We start from the raw sequence: 21,738 nt of genomic DNA, 5'->3' as shown, positions 1-21,738 counted from the left end.
CATGACGATCACCCCCTCCCCCCCCCAGAAAAAAAATCAGACGTTTAAGTAATGCGCCCGTCGATTGGCAGCAAAGTCGACAGAGGGGGCGGGTCCCAAGACCAGTGACAGTACCTCGCTCGTTCACGGCGTGTCTGATCGATTCGTTAGCAGCTCTGCTCTTTTCCCGCCTTAGTCATGTTTAAACGAAGATTCGCTGGGATCACAGCTCTGCTCGCCGTCACAGTCAGCACAGCGAGCGTTCAGTCCTACACTCACAGGGCTGTCCTGAGGATAAACACCCAGAACTCCTTTCTGCTCGTCACTATTTAAAAACTTCGATGGCAGAGACAGAGGACTGTGAGGGAACTCGTGTCTCTGACCTCGGCCGTTTCTTTGGCACAGGCCAAAATACCAAAAAGGAGGCGGCCATCTTCACACACCTGCTCAGGACAAGCTGGAGGAAGGAGTCACGTGACTCGCTCTCTTTAGCATCGAGCTCCAAGGACTCGGAGACCAGAACCTCCCTCACAGCTCTGAGGGAGGTGTTAGCCAGGTCAGTGCTAGCAGCACAAGCTAACTCTGATGAAATAACCTGGCCAGGTGTTTCCGTGTGCAGTCATGTACTGTAGAGTCAGATCAGCTGGCCGAGGCCCTGAACAGCCGGTGATGTCAGCAGACGACAGGAAGTTCAGGGTTTTGGGGCATTTTTGGAAGCGTTGATGCGCCGTCCTGCCTCACAGGAACTTGCATCGGTTCTCATGGAGGCGGCAGCTGCTGGGGAACAGCTGGAGATCCAAACTACCCGGCCCGACGGGTCGAACGAGCGTCCTAAATTATTTACAGAGATGAATTCTCAGGACAGAAAAATAAAAGAATGAAAGCACCGTGCAGCAGCTGAGTCGCTAACCATGCTGAGCACAAACAAGCGGGCGCAGCACAGCGTTTCCACCTGTGAGACTTTAATGAGGTAACCAGTTCCTGAAACACCTGGAGTCAGTGACTGAGGCGGGGTTAGCCCTGAAGGAGGTCAGACTGCAGGTGGAGCGCTGCCTGAAGTACTACACCTTACTTTAGAGTCACTGAATCGATCACAATAACAGATCCCGAGGAGGCGTTAAACCATGTGACCTGTTACAGCAAGGAGAGAACAGCGAGTGGACGAAGAGTCAGGAAGGAAACAGAAAGGAGGTAGTAGAGGAAAGGAAAGAAGGAAACCTGAAGAGAGAGGAGGAAGGATGAGAGGAGGTCCAGGTGTGAAACGGCAGCGAGCTGTGAGTCGGACGGCCGGGCAGCTCCGCGGGTTTAATGGAAACAACAAAAACACAAAGTAAACAATAAAAGATCACAAACATCAAAATGTAAAAATCCAGCTCGTAGAAAAGTCTGAGGTATTTCCGCTGTGTTGAGGTGGTCTGTGCTTCAGGAGCTCTACTGTCGTCTCTACTGACACTCTCATTGATCAGTGCTGATCATTAACCCCCCCCCACACACACACACACACACACACTCTGTACAAACACAGATTTGCATGTGGTCAATGTCACTAAAATCAAACTAACAATAAAAAGAATCTACAGAAATATATTCATCATCATCATCATCATCGTCAGGGTCAGCAGCAGCATCGTAGACATTCATGTTACATGTATGGCATCACAGAAGGGAAGAACAGGGGCGTTAGAAGGACACAGGCGACCTTTGACCTCTGCAGCAGCTTGTTAGGATCAGTCTGTGGATCTGGACAGCTGGATGTGAGTCAGTGGGGCATGAGACGTTCATAAACAGAAATCAGCTGTTTGACCTCACAAATGAAATCTCAGTCACATAGTGTGCATGTCCAGGGCTTTTATTGTGAAAGGCAGGGACAGGAAGAAGCCCTCCTTCCACACGTGTAGAATAAATCATGCAGCACTCACACGTCGGACGCTCAGTTTGAAGGCTTTAACCTGAAGGTGGCGCTGCTGAAGGTCAAAGGTCACCGGTCTTTCAGGTAACACAGGCAGGAAATAGGTGTAAACGCAAACCTGTCACACCATGTGACTGTTTACACACACACACACACACACACACACACACACGCTCACAGACACACACACACACACACACACTCACACACACACAGACACACACACACTCACACACACAGGCTCACACACACACACACACACACACACACAGACACACACACACACACACACACACAGACACACACACACACACACAGACACACACACACAGGCTCACAGACACGCTCACAGACACACACACACACAGGCTCACAGACACACAGACACACACACAGACACACACACAGGCTCACACACACACACACACACACACACACACACACACACACACACACAGGCTCACACACACACACACACACACAGGCTCACACACACACACACACACACACACACACAGACACACACACACACCTGAATGCATGCATCATTCACCTGTAGGTTTGATTACCTGAGAAATTATTTCCAAACCAACCAAAATGCTGTGGTTGAGCGCAGTCAGCCAATCACACCTCTGCAATGTGAGGCCAACCAATCACAGTCTCTCTGCCTTCACCCCCAGGCGAGAAGACTGAGACACAAAACACGGGAGAACGGAAACCGCCACACTGGAAACAAACAGGCCCATTTCGCCTTTTTCCGTCTGACATCACTTCCTGTTTCCGTCCGTTGGATTTAAAGATGCGAACAGCGACGTGTTGTCGCAGGAGACCGATAAAAACTAAAGTCCAGGTAAAGTAGTAAAGCGGTCGCTGTGGATGTGTGTTTGCTGTGTAACAGTCTCGGGCTCCTCTGTGGGTTTTGCAGCATTGTAGTCGCCTGGTGACAGGTGGTTGCTAGGTGACGCTGTTGTCAGGTGGGTAGATATGATCCAGATGTGAGTAGAAGACCGCAGAGGCAGGAATGAGCGAAGAAAACGGTAAAAAATGAGCGAATAAAAAGGGTCGCTGAGGTACCTGGAGATCGAAGCATTCACTGAGTCGGACCCTGAACGCGTTTTCTCATAAAACACACGCCTGGTTAAAAAGACACGAATGAGTCCCACTGAGAGGAAAACTTAGGAACAACGAAGTGTGCTGGTACTCCGTCCCAACGGACGAGAGGGAATCACAAAGAGTCCAAAAGAAGTCCAGAGAGTAAAATAGCAGCTGCTCTCACGCCTGAAATTCCACTGCGGAGCGATGGCGTGGTGTGTGCACCTCGTTTCTTTCATAGACTCATATACTGGAGTCTTTGGGCGGCAGGTCCACGTTAGTTACCATGGGAACAGGTGCGACAGAGGAACCCAGCAGGGTGTTGTTTTCGGAGGTAGGTGGGGCGATGGTGGCGGTGAGGCGGCGGATCTGGGCGATTCTCTCCTCCACGCAGCCGGCCGACAGGCGAGCCTCGGCGTCGTGATCCCAGCACTCCTCGACCGACTCACAGATCTGAGCTAGACCCTGCAGAGAGCAGCACATGGGGGAGGCGGGGTTAGCGAAGGAAGCACTGCGATCGAGAAAAGGCCTTCGTCAAACACAGGGCGCTGTTGTAAAGGATGGCATCATCAGCATAAACGTGCACACGCCTTACACAACAGCCCTGCTGTGGATCAGCTCTGTCACATAACTGTGGCGTCTTTACCTGAAAACACCTCCAGACACCTGCAGGTCCACATGATTTATAGAAGGCGTCCCTCAGGGATCCATGCTAGGCCCACTCATGTTTACACGAAAACCCCACAGCTCAGCACAGGACACTTTTACACTGATGATACCATTCTTTATATTTACATATACACGAACACATCTCTGCTTAAATACAACTTCTAAGACAAGCAAGTCTTTTACCTCCACAGGGAAACGTTTCCCTCTAATACTGCTCAGTCTTACAGTACAAAACACCTGAAAATAAAGGGGCTGATGATAGAAGGTGTCCCTCAGGGATCCAGATCTGGCCCCCTGATGTTTCATGGACTGAGGTTCAGACTCACGCTGTGTTTGAGCCACGGCTCTCTGATGGTTGGTCTCATCTTCTTGTGGACCACGACTTCCTGCAGGTCCTCCAGTGATGGATGCTGACCAACCTCCTCCTCGAACGGCAGCATGTACTCATCCACCGGACCTGAACACACCACATATTAAAGATGGGCGGAACCAACATCCGCTCCTGAGACGTCAGGTAAACCCTCGCTGTGCTGTTAAGGTGTGGTTTGAGTGTGTGTGTGTGTTACCGTCTGCAGCCTTGCAGCGGGACACCAGCTCCCACAGCACCAGGCCCATGGCGTACATGTCGATCCGGAGGAAGGCGTCTCTCTGGAAGTTGATGGCTCCTTCTAAGACCTCGGGGGCCATGTAGCGCCTGGTGCCCACCTGCACACACAGACACACACAAGAGTGAGCGTGAGCGACGCAGCGACGCTCGTCTCCTCGGCCGCCTGCGGTCAGACCAGCTTACCTGTCCGTGCGTCTCTCCCGGCGGTTTCCCTGGCTCGAAGCAAACGGCGAGGCCGAAGTCTCCGATCACCGCCGTGAGGTCCGAGCGCAGCATGATGTTCTTACTCTTCAAATCCCTGAGAGAGTGAGACACGATCAAACGTGGCCGCCGTTACCTGTCTGACCCCGCCCACAGTCCTGCTCCTCATCGATCTACTGTGTTATTCAACTACAGCTCCCATGATGCTTTTAGCTGCTGCCTATAGCACTCTGATTTCTGTGGTGTCAACATGTACTACTATATACATGTAGTAGTACATGTAGTAGCTTTCATCTAGCCGTGCAGGTTGTGATTCAGCCCCAGCACACACTGAGCTCTACACTTCCTGCTAACCTGCTGCTGCATGCTGATACTGTGAGTCTCTGTATGTGTTCACTGTGGAGCTGAAAGCAGCAGAGCAGCGTGTAAGCAGCGTGTGAACAGCGTGTTAGCGGCGTGTTAGCAGCGTGTTAGCAGCATTCGAGCAGCGTGTTAGCAGCGTGTGAGCAGCGTGTGAGCAGCATTCGAGCAGCGTGTTAGCAGCGTGTGAACAGCGTGTTAGCAGCGTGTTAGCAGCGTGTGAACAGCGTGTGAGCAGCGTGTGAGCAGCATTCGAGCAGCGTGTTAGCAGTGTGTGAACAGCGTGTTAGCAGCGTGTGAACAGCGTGTTAGCAGCGTGTTAGCAGCGTGTGAACAGCGTGTGAACAGCGTGTGAGCAGCATGTGAGCAGCATTCGAGCAGCGTGTTAGCAGCGTGTGAACAGCGTGTGAGCAGCGTGTGAGCAGCATTCGAGCAGCGTGTTAGCAGTGTGTGAACAGCGTGTTAGCAGCATTCGAGCAGCATGTTAGTAGCGTGTGAGCAGCGTGTTAGCAGTGTGTGAACAGCGTGTTAGCAGCATGTGAACAGCGTGTTAGCAGCATGTGAGCAGCGTGTTAGCAGCATTCGAGCAGCGTGTTAGTAGTGTGTGAGCAGCATTCGAGCAGCGTGTTAGCAGTGTGTGAACAGCGTGTTAGCAGCATGTGAGCAGCGTGTTAGTAGTGTGTGCGCAGCGTGTGAGCAGCATTCGAGCAGCGTGTTAGCAGTGTGTGAACAGCATGTTAGCAGCATGTGAGCAGCGTGTTAGCAGCATGTCGAGCAGCGTGTTAGTAGCGTGTGAGCAGCGTGTGAGCAGCGTGTTAGCAGTGTGTGAACAGCGTGTTAGCAGCGTGTTAGCAGCATTCGAGCAGCGTGTTAGCAGCATTCGAGCAGCGTGTGAGCAGCGTGTTAGCAGCATTCGAGCAGCGTGTGAGCAGTGTGTTAGCAGCGTGTGAGCAGCGTGTTAGCAGTATTCGAGCAGTGTGTTAGCAGCGTGTGAGCAGCTGCTGCGCGTTGAGCACGTGAACATAAGCGATCTCTGAGATTCTGAAGTAAAAACGAGCAGCGTGAACTGTGACGTCCTCTAACGCTGACTCACAGCTCCACCGTGTGGCAGCAGCTCGTCACTGCAGACTAGGGTTTCCTGTCTGATCTGTAGGTGTTGGGGTTTGTGGGCAGACCTGTGGGCGATGGCCGGTTTGGGACCCTCTCCCTTCAGTTGGGGGACGTCTTCGTGGAGGTACGCCAGGCCGCGCGCCGTCGTCTCGGCTATGTGGCACAGCTCGGACCAGCTGATCATGTTTCCCTTCAGGAAGCCCGACAGCGAGCCCTGCAGAGACAAACATCAGGAGATCGACCCCACACCCCCGGGAGTTTCTGACCCCCCCTCGGCCCCCCTTCCTCACCCTCTCGTGGAACTCTGTGATGAGCCACAGCTCGGCCTCGGGGTGGCTCCCTCGTTTCTCTGCGGCGATGAACCTCAGGATGTTCTTGTGCCTCATGCCCGGCGTCATGAACACGTCCCTCTCGGTCTCCCAGGAGTCCTTATTCTGCAAGGAGGAGGAGGTGAGGAAGGGTTGGGAGTCAGGACGGCTGCCCTGATGCTCGGAGCAAACACCGGTACCTGCATGGGGAAGATCTTCACGGCCATGTGTTCGTTCATCATCTGAGCCTTCCAGACGCAGCCGAAGCGCCCCCTGGCTTTCACCTCCAGCAGCTGCAGAGGCTTCAGCCCCAGCAGGGGGGAGGCAGGAGGTGGACCAGGATCCTGGAGGAGAGGAAAGGAGAGTGGGGGAGGGCATCAATGTGACACATTTATAGACAGCAACATGACAGAAGCCCCTCCCATGTCAGAATTAATGTGACCCCTGAATCCTCCCTTAGTTATGCTGCAGTAGGTGTAGGCTGCTGGGGGATTCCCATGATGCACTGGGTGTTTCTTCTTCACTCACTATGTGTTAACAGACCTCTCTGCACTGAATCATATCTGTTATTAACCTCTGTCTCTCTTCCACAGCATGTCTTTGTCCTGTCTTCCTTCTCTCACCCTAACCAGCAGCAGATGGCCCCGCCCCTCCCTGAGCCTGGTTCTGCTGGAGGTTTCTTCCTGTTAAAAGGGAGTTTTTCCTTCCTACTGTCACCAAAGTGCTTGTTCATAGGGGGTCATGTGATTGTTGGGTTTTTCTCTGTATCTATTATTGTGCGATCTACTGTACAATATAAAGCGCCTCGAGGCGACTGCTGTTGTGATTTGGTGCTGTATGAATAAAAACTGAACCACAGGTGAGAGTGCTGTCAATACACGGGCCACCTGTTCAGGTGAATCCCGCCTCTCGCCCTATCAGACCGATTGGCCGTGTTTTACAGTTCAATATGAGGAACCACGATGTGGTGACAAACCCTCGTTTGAGATGTTTCCTGCTGCAGTGCCTGCAGACCACCAGCAGATGGAGCCGTCTCAGCATTGCAGAGTCAAACTGACGTCATCAGCTCCGGTCTGCAGGTCAAAGTAACCGAGTACTTCTACTCGTTTCATCAAAAGGTAAGCGTGAGTGTTTGAGGCTCACCTCGGCAATGTCCACGTGTCCATACGGAGGTTTGCGGTGTTGGTACATCCAGACGGTGGTGAGCAGAGCGACAGACAGCATGGTGACGGGCAGCAGGCAGTAAATCATCACGTTTAACACACCCACGCTGTGGGGCGGGGCCTTGATCACTGACACACACAGAAAGACTGCATTTACATTTAAAAGGACTTTATTGGCGCTGGGTTACCATGGTAACTTTGGAAACGCCCCTGACAGTCTGGTGCGAGGAAACCTGCCGACGGGTTTCAGTATATCAAGACTGTACATAAAAGATGGAGGAGGCACCCATGACACCACCTGTTGAAGTCACGACCTCATGAAGCACAAACAATGATACGAGGAGAAGACACGTGTGACACGTGCTAACGGACCAATCAGATGGCACTCACGTGGCACGGTGATGTCCGGCAGGTGGGTGAAGCGCTCGTTGCAGAAGTTTCCTTCACAGCAGCAGAAGAAGACCTGCGGGCTCTCCTCGGTGGCCACACACTGCTGCCTGAGAGAGAGACAGGAAATGACTTCACACACAGTAACACTCTGACTAGGGCTGCTCAATTAATCGAATTTTAATCACGATTACGATCTGGGCTTTCAAGGATCATTAAAAATGACTGAGCCAATTATTAGCCCCTCCCTCGTGCTTTACTCTCGCGCTGCTCCGTGTGGCAAATCGAGCGCACCTCTCTGAATTTCGAACACGTGTCACAACAATAAGAGGACCCGAGGGAAGCTCGGAAAGCTAAGCAGAAGTTATTTGGAGAGGAGAGTGACGGCCGTTGGTTGAAAAGAGGTAAAAACCTTCAGTGGTGTGGAAACATTATGGGTTCAGTCAGACGTGGATCAAGTAGACACAGTGTGTAAACTTTGCTACAGTGTAGCTGCACCACAGAGCAACACTGCAAAGTTCACTAAACATAGATGTTTACATTTCTTATATTGCAAACATTTGCACTGTTATCAGTATTTGTGCGACACACTAATGTGTGATCCCATCAGAAGTAGTACTTGTTAAAAAAATGAGAGATTTGTCACCGAAGTGAACTATATGTAATGAGGTAGTTGCACCCCCCAGCCTCCGGGTGGCGCATTGTTCAGTGAGACAGAATAGCGAGGTCATAGGTCCTCCTCTCCAATATGGCAGAAGCGAGGCAAAGAGAAACTTCACCAGTCGTCTCTGTCTCATCATTTCCCTGTTTTGCAGGTTTGTAACCGGTAAAACTATATTAAAACTGTTGTAAAATATTGATAAGAAACACAGCTAAATGTGGGGTATAAATCAGCGGGTAAACCCTGTTATTTGTTACGTTTTATGAAGTAGAAGGACTGGAAAAAATGCCAAAGCCTAGCCAGCCGCGGGCGCCATTTTGGTTTCCTTTCTCCACTTACTTCAGGTCGTTTTAGCTGAATAAGCTCCTTGTCGTGTCCTGATTTTGTGAATATGAATGTTAATCTGCTGTTGGCAGTGAAGAACGACTGTTTACTGGTTCTGAAAAGTGATTTTGAGAATGTTAAAGCTAAAGCTAAGCCTGCCAGCATACACATGACTCTTTCATGTATTTGTGAGCTACTAAGCTAAATTGGTTTAAGACCAAGCACTGGTATGTTGGTTAAAACAATCAGAATACATAGGTATTTGGGTTAAAAGTTAGAGGTAAAAATGTATTTGAACATGCATTTCATATTGTTTTGGATTGTCATTCAGAGAGAATAGCCGAGTAAATGATTTGAAGGTCACTACACGTGAAGTACTTTTGGTTGCCATGAAAAGATCGTGGTATTGCAGCTTGAACATACAGACGGTTTTATTGTTATTTCTGTTGTATATAGAGAATGGTGATGCTGCAAGTTAAAAATACATGTGATTGTATAAATAAATATGGCAGAAGCGAGGCAAAGAGAAACTTCACCAGTCGTCTCTGTCTCATCATTTCCCTGTTTTGCAGGAACATTTAATCTGTTTTACCGGCCCATACTCTGGGTCGGTTACATTTGCACACTGTTTTATATTATTTTTTGACAGGCTCCTGCATGGGGTGGGAGATGTTGTCCAACAGGGATGACAGCTTAGCCACCGTTCTCCTGTCACTGTCCACCTCCACTGGGTCCAGAGGGCAGAACAGAGCTGGCCCTGATCAGCCTGTTCAGTCTCTTCCTGTCCCCGGCAGAGATGCTGCCGCCCCAGCAGACCACAGAGTAAAGGAAGGCTGAGGCCACCGCAGAGTCACAGAAGGTCTTCAGGAGTGGGCCCTCCACTCCAAACGACCTGAGTCCCTGCAGCAGGTACAGCCTGCTCTGCCCTCTCCTGTAGAGGGCGTCTGAGTTATGAGTCCAGTTTGTTGTTCAGATGAACACCAAGCTACCTGTAGCTGATTCATTACTATTAATGAAGGTTACTCTCCACACCAACACCAGCTAGATGTTTAAATCTTAATATAAATGAGTAACAGTAGGTGGACATTAGGTAAGGCGCGTATATAAAACCGTAGTAAAGGGACCTCTGTGTCGGGCTCGTAGCTGAAAACTAGCTTTACTTTGTTGTCTGGCTCAACTTTGCTAGCAGAGACAGAGAGAGGTGTTGAAAGGCTCCAACGGAGCTGATTGTTTCAGAGGAAAACAGGAACAACTGCTCGGTGACAGCTCGTACTTTTTTCTCCCCCCTCGCTCACAGACACATCACGGGTACAGCAGTCCATCCTCCCTGCAGCACGGACTACACTGCCCATCAGGCTTTAGGGCGATGCCTGCAACACTCTGCCTGTTGCCTTCATATTAAATCATTTAAAAAAATATTTCTTCACGTCATTATGCGGCTGCAAGTAGAGGTGACATCAGAGCCTCTTAATGCGTGTTTGGTTTGGGAATCACCAAAAACAGAGAGAGCACAGCCTGACGTATGAAACAGGAAAAGACCGCCGTGTAATCCATTTATTTCAACAAAGTAACTGTATTCTGATTACCACCTTTTTAAACGGTAACTGTAATGGAATATAGTTACTCATATTTTGTATTCTGCATGTATTCCATTACTCCCAACACTGCCAGGGATAAAGTGGCGTTCCACCCTCGTGACCGCGTGGTCTGCAGCACACAGTACACCCAGGTGGGAGGACACAGCCCCCCAGCATGTTGCCCTGTTTTAATCCCACAGAGGATCTTCAGGGTCAATGATCACGTCCCTGTGAGCAGCTGCTCTGAAGGGAAACAGGAACGCAGCAGGACAGGACAGACTGACTGTCATAGATTTGTTTACATGCATTTACAGGACTTCAGTCATTGTGGGGTCTACCTGACAACATAAAACACATTCAGGTGACTGTGGCTGTGATTTGGATCGAAGCAGATCCTGGATCAGCTCAGTGCAAGAAGGTAAACGTGACAGCATGGATCACACTGTGGTCGGTGTGTGATGATTGGCTGGAGGAGCTCATTTATGTTGTTTGAAGGCAAGGTGTGTGTGTGTGTGTGTGTGTGTACCGGTCGTAGCAGTTGAAGTCGTCCAGCCAGCATCCCTTCTTCACCAGCTCGATGGAGCCCGAGTTGTTCCTCCAGGAGGCGTAGCAGTGCGAGCGTTTGTCCTGCTCGTCCTCGCAGCGCTCCACGCCGCTCTGGTTCGTCTTCTCGGTCTCGTAGTTCACGTTGTAGTACACACACTCCCTGGTGTCGGCAGTCCCACGGCTCAGCCCTGCAGCACACACACACACACACAGAGGAAATGCTTTCATGGTGTGTCACAAAGCGTCCTCCACAGTCCTCCACACTCATCTAATTAAAGCACAGAGAAGAAGAGCGGAGCACCAATAACGAGCTGGACCGCCTGCTGCCGGCGACAGCGAGCTCAGACCAGGGGCGGATCCTTTTTTTCCAAACACACATGCAGCTGGTTACATGTAGTTAGAATGATTCAAATGCAGTACGTACAGGGTGGGAATGGTTGGTGATACTAAAGTCCTGTTTGTGGCACATTAGTATATGTGAGGGGGCAAACTCCTCAAGATGGGTGGTGACCGTGGTGGCCATTTAGAAGTCGGCCATCTTGGATACAACTTTTGTTTTTCCAATAGGAAGAGGACCATGTGACACATCACACTTATTGGTAATGTCACAAGGACAACAACGGTGTGCTTGGTTTCAACGTAACTTTATTCTTTCATGAGTTATTTACAAGTTTCTGACCACTTATAACATGTGTGCAACGTGCTGCCCATTGTGTTGGATTGTCAATGCAACCCTCTTCTCCCACTCTTCACACTGATAGCAACACCGCAGGAGAAACGCCAGCACAGGCATCCAGGTGCTGCACATCTCGTATCTTCACACCACAGACGACTGCAGTACATTCAACGCTGCAGCTCTCCCGCTGCCAGCCGTACACATCACCACCACCAAACACACCCCGCCACATACCTCCATCGCCCGCTTCACCCCCATCCGCGAGCAGGCAAGCCCCGACCATCGGCGCCCCACGCCCCGGCCCAGCGACAGGGAAGTGTCCACTCTGGCGGTCGCCCGCGCCTCCAGCGGAAGCCCGGAGCTGGCCTGGTGGCCGCCCATGTGCAAACAGCGAGGACTGCAGGAGAGCAGAGGGAAGCTTCACCTCACACCGTCTGCACACACATCACGGCAGCACTCCGTCGTTATCACAAAGCTCGATCAGAGAGGAAGCCCAGAGCACACCATCAACACGTGTTCTTAGCTGTGATTGGAGGATAAATCAAACACTTCCTGCACTCACAGCATGAAGCCACAAACCGCAGCGGCCGTCCCGCTGAGTGCTCCAACCATCTCCTCTGCTCCTCTTTCCTAAACCTTCAATCAATTTCTTTTATTTTTTGTTTGTTTGTTTGTTTGCTCTTTCCTCTCTCGCTCTTTCTGTCTCCCTGTCCTGTCCCCCAGTCATGTCTGTCCCATCTGTAACAACTGAAAATAAAATAAATACATAATTATAATAAAGGTCAATCAAATGGACCAATATGGCGAGACCATGATGATCCACTCGGCATCTTTCTTGGCCTTCAGACAATTCTGACGGCTAAAGATCCAAACGGGACAACAAAACAAAACTGTAGCTGCATCTTCAGAGGAGTCTCCGTGGTAACCCTGCTGATACTGCATGATGTCACAGCTTTAATCTCAGTGTGCCCTAAACACACTGTAAATAAAAGATGGTCGTAGCCACCGTGACCCCACCCACTCTGAATCCTTCACAGTGTTTCAGCCGTTGTTTCAGAGCCCGAGGTGACCAAGCAGGTGGAGTACACACACACACACACACACACACACACACACACACACACACACCTGCTGATCAGTAACATCCAATCAAAATCCTAGAATTTCTGAAGCTCCACCTTCTCGGGCACTCTGTTGCTACAGTGACCTCACAGCAGCCCTATTATTGGTCGCCTGATGTCATTAAAAGTGCAGGTGCAGCTCAGCCGCTCACGCTGACGCAGCTCTGACTGTTTGTGAGTTTTAGTGTTAGCGTGAGGAGCAGCAGGCAGAGCTTCACGTGTTCATGTCATAAATCCTACAGTCTGCTCACAAAGAGAGGAGCTGCAGGGAGAAAAGAGGCGTGGTTACTGTGGTGATCGGGAATAAAGCTGCCGCACTGCATTATGGGACAGAAAGCAGCACCTCTGATGATACTGCAATAGCAGGCAGTACACACAGGGCTTTAGCAGTAATGTTTGCAGGAAAGTACTACGACTGAACCATCATCAGTATTCTGCAGGTCGACCTCGGTTACCATGGAGACCTGTGTGCTGATGTCACTGTGTGTCATGTGACATTTACTCAGACGGCTTCTTCAGTTAAACTGGAGCAGCGAGTTCACACAAACACACCTTTGAAACAACCACTGAGCTGCTGTCAGTCGCTCTCCGTGTACTGAAGCTAAATCACATCTAATAAAACCAAGCTGACGTTTGAACTTTGACCTGAACACAAACATCAGGGTTCATTTTCCCACTGTTAGTCAAACCCAGGACTTTGAGTTCTGTCAGAGGCCGCCTCAGCTTTCAGCACGAGACCCTGTGTGCCAGAGGTGGAGCAGGCGTCCTATTACAAGCTTGATTTCATCATAATATCACAAAAAACACAAAACATGAACATTTCCTTTTTACAAACCGGCCCTGGAGCATCCCAGCAGCTTTCAGACACGTACAGCAGCAGTGTGAGCGGCACCATCAGGATCTGTGCTGGATACACTCGGGGATCGACTCCTAATGTCTGCTCACAGTCGTTTACACACACACACACAACGCTCTGATGTCAGGTGACAGCAGGTTTATGGTCACAGAGCAGAGCGGTGATAACGCCGCCCACCCTCGCTGCGTTCTCATGACCTCGGTGACAGCGGCACAGATGTTGCGGCGAGCACGCCGATGCTCACGTCACGAAGCGGGATCGGCGACAGCTGCAGCATTGTTCTGTGTGAGCGCGGCACGGACTCGAACCCTCGGCCTTCCAGCTGCACCGTCGTGCACATTAACATTTGTGTGCTGCATACGTGTGAAAGTGTGTGACCTCTGACCTCCGGCGTCTCCAGATGACACGCATGCAGACGTGAGCCAACTGCGAATGGCTCGACTGTGAGCGCGCCGCTTTCTAATGCAAAGTAAGCTCATAGCAGCTATTAGAGCCTTTGTAAACTCCAGACACCAGGGGTCAGAGGTCACGCTCTCATATGCAAACCAGCACATATATGCACCAGCACACACACACACGGGCATCTGGCAGACCAATTATGTGCGTGCATATGTTAGTGTGATGACAGGGCAGCATATAAGATGTAAAGTCATGGGAACTAATCACACACACACACACACACACACACTGGGGTAACTGGTTCCCACAGACGGCCCAGGCCCTGTGCTGGGTAAGAACCTTGTATTTAGGCGTCCTGCCCTTCAGTACAGTTTCAGACCTAAATGACCCAAACAAGGTGAGGACACGCCTCCTCCTGACCACTGACTGCCTTTACTGATGTCTTGTAGCAGGGCCGGGTGCTACGAGGCTTTCTCTGACCTCTGCTAATGTAGCTGTGTTTCCTGCATCTATCGTTCAGACTCCAGGACAATGAGCGTATGTGCACGGCGTTCCCACGAGAGCGAGCGGACAGATGGACGCTGGTCTGACGAGCGATCGACACAGAACAAACTGCGAGCACATAAAGATCGGACAGAAGCAGAGGATGGAGCTACAGCTGGAGTGAAGCTGACTCGTTCACCACGTCCTCAAACACACACGAAGCTTCTGTGGAGCTTTTTACATCATGTTTATGTGGTTTTCAAAACGATCCCTGATGCTGGATCAAGTACTTTGAATTAAACTGAATACAAATTTGGTCGATACACCAGGACATCAAACTAAAGCTGCGAGAGGACGAACTACTGAAGAAGTAATCAGAGCCTCAAGTCAACTCGTACAACAGACAAGGAGCACAAATTCTACTGTGAGGGACCTGCTCACAAACAAACTGAAACCACCCGGTATCGTTCCTGGCCTCTTCTTTCTCAGGAGACTGAAAAGATTCGGCATGAGCCCCCGCATCCTCAGGACCTTCTATCACTGTGCCATTGAGAGCATCCTCACTGGATGCATCACCACCTGGTATGGCAACAGCACCGACTACAACCGCAAAGCTCTCCAGCGAGTAGTGCGGTGCTCTGAACGGATAATTGGAGGTGAGCTTCCCTCCCTCCAAGACATCTACAGGAAGCGGTGCCTGAGGAAAGCGGGGAGGATCATCAAGGACTCCAGTCACCCCAGCCATAAACTGTTCAGACTGCTTCCATCAGGAAGGAGGTTCTGCAGCATCCGGTCCCGTACCAGCAGACTGAGAGACAGCTTCTTCCACCAGGCCATCAGACTGCTGAACACGTCATAGACACCTCAGCTTCACTACTGGAACTTTAACATTATGCACTCCATACTGTATATAAATGCCACTTGTTTTGCACATATTCAACTCTGTATATTTTTATATATTTTATTTATTGTTTACTCTATTTAATTTGTAAAATATGTGTACACACACACACACACACACACACACACACACACACACGTAGAAAAATATTTAGTATACACATCCAGAAATGCATACACTATTATATATTGTACATATATTTATTAGTTTCAGATGTAGCCATTCTTGTATTTTGCTTGTTTACATTATTGTATTTTGCACAACTCTGTTGCTTGTGAAGCTCGCACACAAGAATTTCACTCACATATGCTGTACCAATGTACCTGCACATGTGATGTGACAATAAAAGTGATTTGATTTGATCGAGGGACAGGAAAGTGAGCAGTAATATAAATAATAACATAAAGAATGAACTCAGCACGGCCCACCATCCACCCCGACCTCCTCCTGCAGGCGCTTCACTGGCCTGCAATGTTGCAGCACCAGTGGCACGTGAGCGTGCACGAGGCCCGGCCTGCACGCTCATGAGTCGACAGCCGATGGTGGCTGGCCCATCTGATCTGGGGAGGACGACCTGCACCAGAGCCTGAGGGTGAGCTTTGTTGACGACGTCCAGACAACATCTGTCTCCGTCACCTCTGGGAGGAGACGGGATCCCCACCTCCCACCACCACCCCTCCTCCATGTTCTCACGGGAGACAGAGAGAGTCATCCCCTGAGTGAGGGGGGAGGGGCCGTCTGTCCCCAGGGAACAATCAGTTTTTCAATGACCCCCCATCTGTTCGCTGCTCGTGATTGGCCGATTGGTCCTGCTTGGCGCCCTGTGAGGTCAGACGGTGTCAAGAGTCAGGCCTCACGGGTCGTCGTGTTGTGAGGCGGTCAGCAGGAGGTCACAGCTCTGTGACATCATCGTGGATGGAAGCGTGGAGCTGCGAGCGCCGTCCTCACTGACGTGTTACTTCCTGTTTGTACAGCACGGGTTCAAACACTGCAGGCTGAGCTCAGCTGGTGACAGTGGGAGGAAGAACGCCCCTTTAACAGGAAGAGACGTCCCACAGAGGCAGAGCTGGGCCCATCTCCTAGGAATAAAAGGCGGAGCAGAGCGAAGCAAGTGATGTTGCCCGTCTGTGGTCACTAACGTCCACGCCTGGGAAACGTTTGTTGGCGTCGCACCTTCAGGCGCCAGAGCGAGCAGCAAACACGTTAGCTTCATGAAACCAAACCCTCTGATCACCTGCTGCTGTACGCTGACTCTCACACAGCCGAGCAGGGCGGAGCTGACACACGCGGCAGTTTACGGCGATGATGGGCGTTACCTTGGTAACACTGCTCTTAAAAACTCAACTGAAGATCAGAGGTTAAAGTGCGAAACAATAACTGATACAGGAAGTGCTCGCTCACTCTGCACATACTTTTACATGGTCAGGACACGGTACCAGTACACGTGCTGGGAGTACTGGTACTGCAGTAACAGGCTCCGCTGCTGTGAGAGCCTCGCCTCTCTGCGGCTCCCTCGCCCGGCCTCGGGTACCAGGAGCTGCAGCTGGATCTCAGGTCCAGGACAGCGAAACCATGGAAGGCTGTGACCTCACACACCAGCACGCCATCAGAGCCTGAACCTTGGGGGAGGGGGGTGTAAGGTTAAACTCTCTCACTGAGGTGATGCAGGAGGAGGAGCCAGTCTGCACAGTCAGCACAGGTTTAGGAGAACGAACACCTGATCCATCCCAGCGACAGCCGTCCCTCAGCTCGGGCTTCTTCCTGTTCAGAGGGAGTTCTTCCTTCCTACTGAGCAGCGAGCTGCTGATAGGCTCGTCTGACTGTTGGGGTTTCCCACCCCTATCGCAGGGTCTTTACGCTAAAGCAGCTGGAGGCTGTGATTTGGTGCTGCTGTATAAATAAAGTTGAGTTGATTCTGAAAAAGAGAAGACAGTAAACGCAACGTGAGGCGTTTTTAAGGTTTCCACGACGAGGTGAAACTCCGCCCCTTTGCAGATGTAAGTATGACTCAGCTGTCACCAGCCTAAAGCTCCGCCTCTGAGACCTGATAGGCTATCCATCACCAAGATCAACGTAAAACTGGACATGTGTGTGCTGTTTTTAATGATGTCATGTGACCCATAATGAGGTCACTGTACTAACAGAGCATCCAGGAAGGCGGAGCTCTTCAGGGAGGATTTTGATGATGTTGCTCATCTGCAGGTACGTGAGTGTCAGCTGATCGTGTCTGCGGGTTAACGATGGTGCTGATTAACGAGCCGCTAACACAGCGCTGAGTCAGCGCTCTCACACGCTGAGATGGCTGCTTGGATCATGTGACTCTGTGCTCTGATTGCAGCGTCCATGTTTCACCGCTCTGATAGACGACCTGCTTTCTCAGATCAATGCAGAGGGAGGAGGAGTCCGCCGTGACCCCGCCCTCACACACACCGTCAGCCCGGGAGGATTTCTGTGTGCTGGGAGGCCGAGCCATGGATGCTCAGTATGTTGGCGCCGTTGTTGTCATGTGACCATGCATGTTATAAACCTCTGGGTTTTCTTACCTGAGGAAGCAGCAGCAACGGTGCTTTTTATTGTAAACACAGTGAATCAGACGATCCTACCCGGAGCACTCTGCAACAGCGGGAAGGAAGAACTCCCTCTGAACAGGAAGAAACCTCCAGCAACACCAGGCTGAGGGAGGGGCGGGGCCATCTGAGGGGAGGAATACGGGACAAAGACGCGTCGTGGAAGAGAGCCATGGATGAATAATGACTGATGACTCGATGCAGAGAGGTGTATGTCACATGGTGACTGATGAAGAAACACTCAGTGCATCATGGGATTCTCCTATATCTACTGCTTATCGTCACAGTAACGCGTCTCCACATGCCATGACGTAATTAATACGAACGCTACAACGAAGGTGGACGTCGAGGCGACGCTGTACCTGCTGCTCAGCCTGTGACTGTTCGTCACACGCGCGGACCACGGCGTTGTTGGAAACATGTCCCTCGTTGACCGGTTTTAAAAAATGGCGGTTCAGATTTTTGTAAACAAGACGCTCTGATCGAGCACAGCTACTGACCAGCCAATCGCTGACATGCAGTGTGACGCCACATTTTAGTACCTGCTTGGATGACTTGCAACCCTGGGTGACAAGGAACCTAGAATGTACCTGGTACCAGGAACCCAATGGAAAACCATGGAAACCGTGATGAAACACCCCGAGTCGATCCCAGTAGGAATAGAAAAAGGGGGTCCTCACTTTTCCACAGCTCCGAATCAGGTGTGTGTCTGTGCAGCCTCAGCAGCTCGAGGCTTCCTGCATGTCTGTGGAAGTGTTAGCCTGTGGGCTCATCTGGACTGGACTCAGACCTGAGCCCAGCATGGATGTGAACACAGTTCTCTGCATTTCCTCAGAGCAGTTTATGCTTTAAAGGATCTTACCTGGTAGACCTCATAAAAGCAACGGCGCCATGTGTGAGCAGCTCAACCACACCTCAGAGCAGCGCTGGGCGATATGCCGTAAAATCCATATCACGGTATAATTTGAAGCATGTGCGGTAAAGATATGTATCGCGATATATTCCTTTCTTCTGTATAACGTATTTTACACACTATAAGGTGCGCTGAAAATCCTTAAATTTTCTCATAAATCGTCCGTGCGCCTTAAGTATGAATTCTGGTTGTGCTTACTGACCTCAAACCGATTTTATGTGCTACACGGCGCTCAAACATCTGTCAAAAAATGTTTTAGTACCACTTTGGTAAGCTACGAAGCCGCACCGCTTGATGGATTGTTGGACCATTATGGCTACTGTAATCAAGGAGCCTCGCGGAGTAATCTGGGTCCTAAACTCCGCCCTTCAGGTCCCAAAGCCAAACGAACACTGCAGCATCACTGAGAGTTACAAACTGTCAAAATTCCTTCATCTTTAATACAATGATCAGCGTTGCAACTTTACCAGGTGTAACAATTAAGTTTAACATCCAGGCATCCATGAAAACAGGATTTATTAAATTTAACGGAGTTAGAAGTTAGCAGGAAGTTAGCTTGCTAGCTTCCACCTAAACATGATATAGCATGTTCTGACTGAGAGATTTTTGAAAAATTCAAACGTACAGCTCTGCTATCACTTCCAACATGAATGAAGACAGAAAACTAAACAGCAGTGACGTTTGTAAGGTTACTGAAGTTGGGCTAGCTGGTAGATAATGATGTGCTACGTGAGCGCTAGCTACACAGCTATGTTAGCATAAACACAGTGAAGCTGGAGGATGAACGCTAACTTTTTTCCACTCGATAAAAGTTAACGTGAAGGTTCCTGATGGTTAGGGACAAATGCAATCGCATGGCAGGATGCTGTAAACGGACCAAACTTCAGTCAGGAGAACAACTGAGATAATCCATCCACATTTGCTTTTACTGTCGCCGCATAATCTGCAGATGATGTGGTTTACAGCCGCTGCGATGCTTTCGACCAAAACAGGTGCAGCTTGATGACACCATCAACATGTGCTATTGCGGTAGAGTGGTATAGTCAAAATCTGTACCGTTAGCCAAATTTATATCGTTTCTACTGCCCACCCCCACCTCAAACTGGCTGCTAAAAGCTCTGTGATGGACGGGAGACGGAGACATAAACATGTCCTCATGAATAATTACTGTGCTGCCTTCACCTCTCCCAGAGTGCTGCTGAGCTCTGATTCACCACGTGGGTTCAGCCCGCACAGCGACACTCGTGAGGATTCCTGCTGAGAGGTTTCACGCTACCCAAGTCTTCAAGCCTCAGAGAGAGAGCGCCGTCCTCACAGGAAGTGCCGCCATCCTCATTCATGCTGACTGCTACCACCCTTGTACAAACTGAAGTGGCCTCACAGCTCTGCTCTGGACCCAGCACCTCCCCCTCTCCCATCTCCTCCTCCTCCTCCTGACCCCGTGTCATTACTCTGAGGGAGCTGCGAGGAGAACAAAAACAGACACTGGGCCTTTAAATCCTGCCAGCAGCCAGGAGAGACCCATCCCCCATCATGCATCTCTCCCTTAGCCCCCCTCGATGTTCAGGCCCTGCAGGGAGCCGGAGCACTGAACACGCCCCGACGCTGGGCTCTGTTTCACCCGGCAATAAAACAACAACAACAACACAAAAGCACACACCACTGTGAGCGAGCCGCCGCTCAGCGTCAGGCTGAAGGTGAACCCGACACTCCTCCTCACAGGCCTGCAGTGATGAGCAGCTCAGCGTCCGTTTCTGAGGCGACACGGAGACGCTTCAGGAAAACAGGACAAGACTCAGGACAAGACTCAGCAGTCCATCTGCATCTTAAGGATAAAGGTCACTCTTTCGAGGATGCCAATGTTCACATTTTGGACAGAGAGGACAGATGGTTTGAAAGAGGAGTGAAAGAAGCATCTATGTCCACTGTGAGCGACCATCTTTGAACAGAGGCGGGGGTTTACGACACCAACTCTCTGCCATCTATAATCCAGTTTTGAGATCCCTCCCAGACGCCTTAACGCCCACTCACATCCTGGGCCATCTGACCTCAGGAATTCGCATGATAAGGTGGGGCCAGGTTTCACAATGAACACACCCGAAACTGGCTGATTGGGACCCATGCCCAGTTTCCCACCTTGGCTCAGGCGATTAGAGGATCATCAGGGGGTCCTTTTGTCCCTCTGTGGGGGGTCACTCCCACTAGGTTTATATCTGGGACTCTCCACCATTTGACCTTAGAACTGAAGAAGCTTCTCGGATGAGAGGTGAAACATCTTCAAGCAACTTAAAGAAGTCCAGACGCTTTTCTTTCCAAGCTCCTTAGACTACGATGACCTGGATGACTGAGAACCTTCACAGACAGGAAAACGGAGCTTTTTAAAAACCCGCTCCAAAGTGATACATCTGAAAACGCAGTTTTTGCGTCGCGGTGAGGACAGCGTCACCGCAGGCTTTCGGAAATGACGCATGTTAGTCATATGATGCAGTCATGTGACTGCTCCAGAGAGCTTCTCTTCGAATTCTTTAATTCTCACTCGCTTTTGCAACTTTGTACTTTTGTGTTACTCGCAGCAACAACTCCACCTCATTGCGAGTCCATTTAACAAACTCGCTGCTTTTCAAAGAGCCAGAAAGTAAATACACAGCAGGTCGAGTCGTCTTGCGTTTCACACGCAGTACTGGAACGTCAGCGTTTCAGTCGTTTCAGTGTGGACGAACAGCTGATAGTGTGGACGCCGAGCGGTTTAAGACGAAAACGCTGTTTTCAAACGTATCCGGATCAGCGTGAACACATAGAACCGACACGTCCCTCAGGAGGAGGAGAGTAAAGACGGCCACGCCACCTGGGGCGTGTTCACACCTGCAGCTCGTTTGCTGATGAGCGTCACTACAATCACGTGACAATGTTCAGCCTGCTGATTGGTTCT

At 50.5% G+C, this 21,738-nt stretch overlaps 1 protein-coding gene across 1 annotated transcript in view; it reads right to left on the bottom strand.

Annotated features, from left to right (window-relative positions):
* Window positions 1-2,740: 2,740 nt before the first annotated feature.
* Window positions 2,741-21,738, bottom strand: part of LOC146626051 (activin receptor type-2B-like) — a 23,882-nt gene continuing 4,884 nt past the window's right edge. Inside the window, exons 2-11 of the mRNA XM_085363177.1 lie at window positions 10,874-11,081; window positions 7,789-7,895; window positions 7,379-7,527; window positions 6,436-6,579; window positions 6,218-6,361; window positions 5,993-6,141; window positions 4,440-4,554; window positions 4,216-4,354; window positions 3,976-4,106; window positions 2,741-3,445 (exon numbers count right to left, since the gene is read on the bottom strand). Coding sequence (XP_085219303.1) covers window positions 3,224-3,445; window positions 3,976-4,106; window positions 4,216-4,354; window positions 4,440-4,554; window positions 5,993-6,141; window positions 6,218-6,361; window positions 6,436-6,579; window positions 7,379-7,527; window positions 7,789-7,895; window positions 10,874-11,081 — 1,508 coding nt within the window. The 3' untranslated portion in view covers window positions 2,741-3,223. The remainder of the gene's footprint in view (window positions 3,446-3,975; window positions 4,107-4,215; window positions 4,355-4,439; window positions 4,555-5,992; window positions 6,142-6,217; window positions 6,362-6,435; window positions 6,580-7,378; window positions 7,528-7,788; window positions 7,896-10,873; window positions 11,082-21,738) is intronic.

Source organism: Diplotaxodon limnothrissa, linkage group LG9, assembly GCF_057381915.1.
Source record: "Diplotaxodon limnothrissa isolate DT_005_m linkage group LG9, D_limnothrissa_male_GT1.1, whole genome shotgun sequence".
Classification (NCBI taxonomy): Eukaryota; Metazoa; Chordata; class Actinopteri; order Cichliformes; family Cichlidae; genus Diplotaxodon; species Diplotaxodon limnothrissa.
The sequence above is the reverse complement of the archived record's forward strand: the minus strand, read 5'-3'. Positions and strand labels throughout refer to the sequence as shown.